General features: G+C 38.5%; 1 protein-coding gene across 1 annotated transcript in view; it reads right to left on the reverse strand.

Annotated features, from left to right (window-relative positions):
- Positions 1–1874: 1874 nt before the first annotated feature.
- The window catches only part of LOC102259214 (tripartite motif-containing protein 5), a 14573-nt gene continuing 7317 nt past the window's right edge, over positions 1875–9130 (reverse strand). The window contains exons 3-6 of the mRNA XM_014542001.1: positions 4289–4311; positions 3006–3106; positions 2727–2753; positions 1875–2465 (exon numbers count right to left, since the gene is read on the reverse strand). Of these exons, the coding sequence (XP_014397487.1) occupies positions 1876–2465; positions 2727–2753; positions 3006–3106; positions 4289–4311 (741 nt within the window). The 3' untranslated portion in view covers position 1875. The remainder of the gene's footprint in view (positions 2466–2726; positions 2754–3005; positions 3107–4288; positions 4312–9130) is intronic.

The following is a 9130-nucleotide window of genomic DNA, read 5'->3' on the forward strand; positions in this document are numbered from 1 at the left end:
TGTTCCTTGTTTCTGGTTCCATTTTGTTCATCAGATTATTTTGTTCATGAGATTACACAATTCTTTCATCAAGTTATTTTTATTTCTTAAATCAAAACAAGAATAGTAAAGTTGAAAGAAAACTAATATGTATTCTTAAAATCATTTATTTCAGTCACAGTGAGAGGCAAATAAAAATGAATCAACACCATACATGATGACTAATTATGTGCTAGCCATGGCAGAAGCTATTGAAAATATTTTGTGGTATAATTTTCACAAAAATACATCAGGTAAATTTCATATTATTTTACAAATGTGAAACTGAATTGTGTACAATTTAGATTATTTGATCAAGACTAATATGCAGTAACAGCAGACTTATAATAAAATTTTCAGTCACACACACACACACACACACACACACACGCACACACGCTTGTCTAACACTGGCAGAGCTGGACTAGTCTAGACAGCAGCACAGAGATATCTGGGATCTGAAACATGAGACTTTGGTAAAAACTACCCTTGTGCCCCTGAAAGCAAAATCTGTTTCATGAGACACTGACACAGCTTAGATTTCTCAGTATTTAGTGGAGAAATATTTATTCAGTTGAGACACTTACATGTTATATAGTTAATGACATTTTTCGTCTCACAGTGATACTAACTATGATATGGTTTTATTACCAGGATTATTTGAAGAAAATTAATCGGCATTCAGGTATTTTATTCAAAATTCACTATGCATATTGGGAGAAATTGGACATGAACTCATTAATGAGGTCATAGAACTTACACTCATAATACATATTATCCTATATAATAAAGGTGTAATATGCAAATTGACTGAACAGCAGAATAACTGGTTGCTATGATGAGCACTGACCACCAGGGGGCAGACGCTCAACGCAGGAGCTGCCCCCTGGTGGTCAGTGAGCTCCCATAGGGGGAGTGCCACTCAGCCAGAAGTCGGGCTCACAGCTGGATAGCGCAGAGGCAGTGGGAGCCTCTCCTACCTCCACTGCAGGCGGGTGGGAAGGAGTGAGGGGTTCTGGACTGTGAGAGCCCTGGGCTGCAAGAGGGATGTCTGACTGCCGGCATAGCCAGCAGATGGACATACCCGAGGGGTCTCTGACTGCGAGAGGGCGCAGGCTGGGCTGAGCGACCTCCCTCCCCAGTGCATAAATCTCATGCACTAGGCCGCTAGTTTATGATATTTTCTTATTGCCTGGCTGATGTTGCTCGGTCGTTGAACATCGACCCATGCACCAAGAAGTAGCTGATGCAAGTCCCAGTCAGGGCACATTTCCTGCATGCAGGCTCAATCCCCAGTAGGCGACATGCAGGAGGCAGCCCTTTGATGTTTCTCTCTCATCACTATTTCTATCTCTCTCTACCTCTCCCTTCCTCTCTCTCTAAGAAATCAATTAAAATCCAATATTTAATATTTTCTTCTTCACTCCTTGATGAATAACAAACATCATGGATAAACAGAAAGACCTCTGAGAATTTATTCTGTAGTGAATGACTTCTATACAAGATCTTCAATAAAAGTTATTGAAAAGCTTTCCTTCATCTTCTCAGTCAGGGGCAGAGGACATGAGATTGTAGAACTTGGTAGAGATGTTACCTCCATACATGTCTTTTTTTTTATTTTTTATGAGGCATTAGTCATTTTCATTGAGATGATAAAACTCAAGAATTAGGATCATCTATGAATGCAAATAAGATTTTGTGGAAAACATGACAAGAGGCAAATTATACACCCTATTGATGAATGAAGGGTGTTCAAATTGAAAAAAGAGAACAGAAAGTATGGTGAGAATGGAGCAGGTGACCTCAACTCATTAGATGCACCAAGGCAAGAGGCACTCCAGAGAAGTGGTAAGATGTTTAAGAACCTGGAGAACACAGTGTCATGGGGGCAGTGCATTTCATAGGATTGAAATACGGAAACATTTTCTGAGAAAAGGAACATGAAGAGAATTTATAGATGAGAAACCCATGGTTAGTGATGTTAAAAAATGAGACAGTGCCAGCATCATAGTCTAGGAAAACCCCAACACGACGGGGAGGAACACTCAGGTACAGGTTTAAGGTCGTGGAGTCAGAGGAGGCAATATCCACAAAAGCCTTATATTCAGAATGGTTCTTCAGCCCTATAACACAGTAGCCATATTTAGGTTGATATTGAGACCAAACATGCTGATGTTTTTTATCTTGTTTTACAAAATCCATCATATTGGAGTCCAGACATTCTTCACCATATACCCCCAAAACCCAGGCATATTTATTTGACACATCCACCTCCCAGTAATGTTTTCCTGATGTGATAGGAGGTGACCCCAGGACACCATCATCCTCATCATTGTCTTTCTGATACAAATAATGTGTTCTCAAATAAAAGGCAGACTTCACTTGTCTCCGATCCGCAGAAATGATAATATCTGATTTATCCGTGGGAGGATCCAGGGTCACGTGTACTGTTAGAAAAATTATAGGGTTGGTGAGGAATATGATGTACCTTTATTTGTGACATTGTCAGAGAGGTGTTGAGAATAAAATGAGTGGGAAATGGGAAGAATTTGATTTGGTTCTTCAAGAGCAGTACACACTGCAGAAATATAATATGTATGTGTGTGGTGGGAGGGAAAATATGGATTTATACATGAGACCTAGTAGAAAATGCCAAATACTAAAAGATGAGGACAAGGTGGCTTCATGATATTGTGATTTCTCCTTACCCCAGGAGCGTCGCACATCTGCCAGTTCTGAAATTAGAAAAAATCCATAACATTAAGTATAGGCAAAAGATTCTACATTAACATCTAATTTCTCTCCAAATCAGAGAAATACTGGGGTCTATGTATAGTAGTACAGGGAAGAATGAGAGGTGAAAAAGACAAGCTGACCACTCCCCATTGAATATGTCATCAGCATAATATCCTTCTTTCTAAACCTAAAACTTTAACCTCAACTATAACAAAAACCTCACAGCTACCCATTGCTCTAGCATTCCTCACCATTAAACGTTTCCAGTATCCCTCTCAGGTCAGGAGCTTGAAACACTTTCCTTAGCTTCCTGGAGAGAGTTTTTGGCTTCTTCAGAGTGAAGGTCTTACTCCTAGAGACAACAAAATAGATCCACACACCTCTGAATTTCTGTCTCTCCAAAACCATTGATTTTATCTACTCACCCCAAGGAGTACTTGAGCCCCCATTCATGGACCCCTGAGAAAGGAGAGAGTAGACTTCTGACCTTGACACCAGAAGAAATGTGCTCAAACCACTTTCCTAATTGACTGCTGTCTGCCCTTGGAAAGGCACTGACCTCTCAGAAGTAGTTTATTCCTTTCACAGTGATAACTATCTTCTCCCTTTCTAACTCCTAAAAGTCATATGAAATTATGTGCCATAGTGAATTTCTTTAAAATGCAAAATTTGCTACCTTGAAGGAAAAGTCATGACATGGATGTAGATTCTCAGCAATATGACAAGAATGTGAGGATGCAGAACATGGTTCCTTATGTTTGAGATATATCAAGTGTGGGAATACTGTCTGGGAAGAACCAAGACCTTTAAATTTCACTGTTCAGTAGGGAGACCTCCAGAACTACATCTGCGATTTCAGTCTTCTGGGAAAAAAATGTAACCCTTGGAAAAGAAGATATTGTAAATATGATACTAATAGTGGTCTGAATTTCATGTGCTTGGAATAGATTAGTGCGGCCAAGTAGGTGTTCAAATTTAGATACAAAGATGATGTCCTTCCATTCTGACCTTAAAATATGTTATAGGATGATCAATTGTTTTTCCCAGGGTCAAAATATTCCTTGATATTCAAGTCGGCTTTTGGAAAATAAAGAGAACCATATCTTCTATTCCCAGAGAAGACATTTAAATATAAAGGCGTTGTCTCAAATTCTGGGTGCTTAGGATATAAAGAAGACATGACATTCCCACAATCAATACACCACCTATGAAATGTGGAAATCTGAGTTAGATACAGGCATACTGAGTGCATAGAATTTATGAAGTCAGGTGTGTCTGATACTGAAACATCTGATGTTTAATTGTTACTAATCCATACTCTGCAATGCCTCCCAAATAAATTGCCTATATAAAAGCTGGTTCATTCTCAATAGATATAGAATGAACAAATCATGTGTGAACGGAAATTTAAGATAAAACTACATCTAAATGTTTCTGCCCTGAGCAATATTTTATTCTAATTAATCACTAGATAACTTTAACGGCTTTAAACCTCTTTTTACAACACAATAAGACCAAGGTCTTCCACACATACCTTTTCACAGTGCCTTTCACATCCTAGGGAGGAAAGAGAAACTATAAGTCATGAAGTAATAAGCTCTTTTCACTAACAAAGCTTCAACACATCTCCCCACCCCACCCCTCTGATCTAGAGGGAATAGAGATGGTCCAATGTGAGAGCAAAAAGGTAAAGAGAAGACCAAGGTCAATCATTTCAAAATATTCATGTATAGTTGTGTGTTTTTCTAAAATATAGAAACAACTTTGACCATTGTGGCAGCACAGCTTGAGCTTCCAGTACCTGGAGATGAGACATATTTATGAGAAAGATATGAGGCCCCTGATATATTCCCATGTTCATAAGACTCCTCATGAGATGATTTGAATATTTCATGGTTTGTTCATTTATTCAACACAAATGTTCTACTATTACTTGTCAGGCATTTTGCCATAATTTGTAGAAACAAAATGAGTAGTTATAGTTTCCTCAAAAATTCATATGGCTTCTGCTCAGTGTACAAGCAAACAAATGTATTAATGTAGACATTTCTCAAATGTCACTTCTTTCTTCACCCACTATCTATAATTGATCTTATCCACACCCTTAAGTTCAAAACACATATATCTATAATTTATTTCCAAGTCTTTATTATTACTCAGTTTTGTCTCTTAAATGCAGGTTAATATAATGCTTAGTAAAGAAGCCATAGAAACTTAGGATATTTACTATGTAACTTAGTTTTCAACAAAGAAATTTCCTCCTCTTTTATACACCTTTGTCCATGTTACCAATAGCCACTTGGTCACTATTCTAAACACTATAATATTTACTTCATTTTAGGCAATAACAAGACAGCTCATTACATAGTTAACTATTTTTAGTCATCTAATCTTATTTATCACCATAGATCTCTCCTTCTCCCTTTCTTTCACTCTAAAATAAGTAAAAACACATTTTTTAAAAATGTCACCACAAGGCTGGTAGGAGGGGAAATGAAACTGGCTGGTACCACACCCACAGGTGTACATTATGAAATGGGCCCCCAACTCAGCCTGAGAGGCAATCCCACACACTGATGTGCCAACGGCAATCAAGGCTCAACTACAACAAGAAAGCACCCACAACCCAAACATTAGACACCCCTAGAGAACCTGGTTCAGATGAACACAAAAACTGCACCACTGGGCCCCAGGGGAAGCCTGCTACATAAGGCCACTCTGCCAAGGTTGGGAGATGTGGCAGATATACCAAACACATAGAAATAAACATAGGAAGGCAGCCGAATGAGGAGACAAAGAAACATGTCCCAGATGAAAGATCAGGACAAAATTAAAGAAAAATAACTAAACAAAATGGAGGCAAGCAATCTACCAAATGCAGAATTCTAAACACTGGTTATAAGGATGCTCAATGAACATAGGGAAAGAATAGATTATCTGACAGAGAACTTCAACAAAGAGAGAGGAAATATAAAAAGGAGATAGAAAGCATAAAAAATACCCAGTGAGGAATGAAAAATACAAAGAAAAAAATCTTAAAAATGATTTAAAAAAAAAAGCAGTTAGTTCCCTATAAGGGGGCTCCCTAAGAATCCCAACTAATTGCTCAACTGAAACTTTGCAGGCCAGAAGGAAGTGGCATGAAATATTCAAAGTGATGAAACACAAAGACTTACAACCTAGATTATTCTACCCAGCAAGGCTCTTATTTAGAATTGAAGGAGACATAAAGAGCTAACCTGATAAGAAAAAGCTCAAGGCAATAATCACCACCAAATCAGTATTATAAGAAAGATTAAAGATACTTAAGAAAAGGAGAAAATAAAAAGCAAAAATGTAAATAAGAAAACCATCATGATGTAGAAGACATGACCAATATTATCAGCCAGCTCCACCTGACAACTAAAGACCCTTTTATCCAATCAATACACACTTCACATTATTTTCAAATAATATTTTAGTCAATAAAGCAGTGTCAATACATCTAAAAGATTGAAATAATAAAATATATGCTTTCTGATTAGAAAGGAATTAAATTTAAAATACACAGAAGAAAAGAAAAGTAAAAAAATCACCGAGTGTTTATACATTAAACAGCACCATTTCAAATATTTCAAGGGTTAAGATAAAAATAACAAAGAAAATTTGAAAAAAAGTTAAATTGATTCAAAATAACAAGACCCAGCAGGTGGGGCTCAGTACTTGAGGGCTGACCTATGAACCAGGAGGCGGTTCAATTCCCAGTCAGGGCACACACCAGGGTGGCAGGCTCCATCTCCATTAGTGGGAGTGCTAGAGTCAGCCAATCAATGATTGCCTCTCATCATTGATGTTTCTATCTCTATCTCTCTCTCCCTCTCCCTTTCTCTCCGAAATCAATAAAAAACAAACATATAAGTAAATAATCGAAAAGTATGGAATATAGCTAAAACAATGCATTTATAACATTAAAAACTATAAGAGGAAAGACTCTCAAGTTAGTGGTCAAAATTCCTAATTTAAGCCTTGGCTGGTATGCTGAGTGGTGAGAGTGTCAGCCCCAGGACCAAAGACTCCCACATTCAATTTCTGGTGAAGGGCATGTACCTGTTTGCAGATTTGATCTCTGGCCTCCTTTGGGGTGTGTGCCAGAGGCAACCAATGAATGTGCCTCACTCACATGATGTTTCTTTCTCTCTCTCTCTCTCTCTCTCTCTCTCTCTCCCTCCCTCCCTTTTACTCTTTCTAAAAATCAATGGAAGAAATAACTTAAGGTGAGGATTAACAAAATAAAACAACAATTTTTCACTTTAAGAAACTAGAAAAAGAACAAATTAAATACAATGTGCTGGGGTCCAACCCCAGCAGGTCCAGGGGTCCCCAAAGGTGTGGACGGAGTCGGTGAAGAAGGAATGACACGGAGACAGCCTTCAGTTGATCAGCAGCCTAGTCAGGACCTCTAGCCAGGATCTCCAGCCAAAGTTCTGGTCGGAGTTCTGGTTAGGAACTGATCAGGATCTGATGTTTATTGTCTTGTTACATCTATATTTATACCAGCCGATTTTAATCCTGTCAATTTCTATTACAAAGGTTAGGGCGTTTCTTATCTCCATTCCAGGGAGTAAAGATTATGTAGCTTAACTACCCGCCTGGCACTTAGTTAAGGGGTTGTATCCCCTCCCTAACCTCGGGGAAAAATCCCCACCTGGGGAAACAACCTTTCTCGGAGAGGTGACCTTGGTTAAAACACATGGCGCTAAGGAGAGCAAACATATTAAGAACAATATGCTATATATGCCAGGTCCCTTGAAACATATGCTGTGCAGATGTTTCTTTCCTGCAGCGACTGTGTCAAGCAGCAAGGATGGACCGGCTTCTGGCAACAATGCACACACAAACACATGCACACTCTCATGTATGAATGCGCATTTACATATACACACTCAAAGGAAACTATATAAGTGAGAGCAGAAACCTTTGATATAAAAAGGTTAAAAATAATAAATAAATAAATAAATAACACAGTAAAATTTATTCTTAAAAAACATCAATGAACCCTGGCTGGTTTGGCTCACTAGATAGAGCGTTATCCTGTGGACTGAAGGGTCCTGGGTTCGATTCCAGTCAAGAGCACATGCCCTGGTTGCAGGCTCGATCCCCAGAAGGCAGCCAATCAATGATTCTCTCTTATCATTGATGTTTCTCTCTCTCTCTCCCTCTGCCTTCCTCTCTAAAATCAATAAAAATATATTTAAAAACAAACCAAAAAATGTCAATGACCTTGACCAATGATAACTAACTTGACCAAAAATAATCACAAAATCAGAAATTAAAGAGGAGCCATTACTGTTAGTATTGTACAAATGAAAAACATTCTAAGAAATTATAATGAAAAATTTTATGTTTATGAAACTGACAACTTAGAATGGACAAATTTCTACAAAGATGTACATTATCAAGAACTGACTCAAGAAATATAAAAAATCTGAGTGTTAAGGGCCTTTAGAATACACGTGGCTTGATTTATGTCAGCTGAAATTCAGTGAGAGGGCAAATACACGCCCTGAAGGCAGGACCAGTCAACGACTGAACACCATTCAGTCTGACTCTACCGCCCAGTGTTAAGGAGATGGATCTCATGATGTCAAAGGCCCACCTAGATGTGATGTAACTTCCTGTAATTCAAGTATATAATAAACAGCTTCGGAGCTGGCTCTCTCTCTCTCTGTGCCTGTCCCTCCAGAGGACAGGATCTCTCTGCCTGTCTCTCGGGTCAGAGGGCAGACACCACAACCAGCCCAAGCTTTTAATCTATTTTATGTCTGTCTTTCATTATTCTTTAATCCCGAAAGCGCCTCCTACTTGCACGAACCGGTTCACCTCTCGCTTTCCGTGCGGGACACAGAGAGGAGACCCCAGCTCCAGCGCGCCTGCCATATCTGAGAAAACCTCATACAAGTAAAAAAATACTTTAAACTTCTCCATTAACATAAGTGCCCAGAGTTAAATGGTTTCATTGGTAAATCTACTGAATAATTAAAAAATAAATAATACCAAACCTTCACACTTGTTTATTCAGCAAATTCAGAAGGAACAGAAAAATTTCAACTTATTCTAGAAACAAAAAAAAAACAACGCTTGGACCATGAAGAGATACCTGAATAAAGTTCTAGGCTAGATTACAGACACAAGGGCCTGCGGAATACAATGAATCTTCTCTTCACAGTCCATTTTTTACTTTAATTGATACATTAATAGGAACCAGATTTTTCCTTGTTGTTCATGCATTCAACAATTTCAATAACCTCTGAAACAGATGCAGGGAAGGGTCACTGCAAGACCAATGGAACCTCAGTGTCAACACCACAAACAACACCCACACAGCAGAGAAGGAAAC

The sequence above is a fragment of the Myotis brandtii genome, unplaced genomic scaffold, assembly GCF_000412655.1.
Source record: "Myotis brandtii unplaced genomic scaffold, ASM41265v1 scaffold2877, whole genome shotgun sequence".
NCBI classification, from domain to species: Eukaryota; Metazoa; Chordata; class Mammalia; order Chiroptera; family Vespertilionidae; genus Myotis; species Myotis brandtii.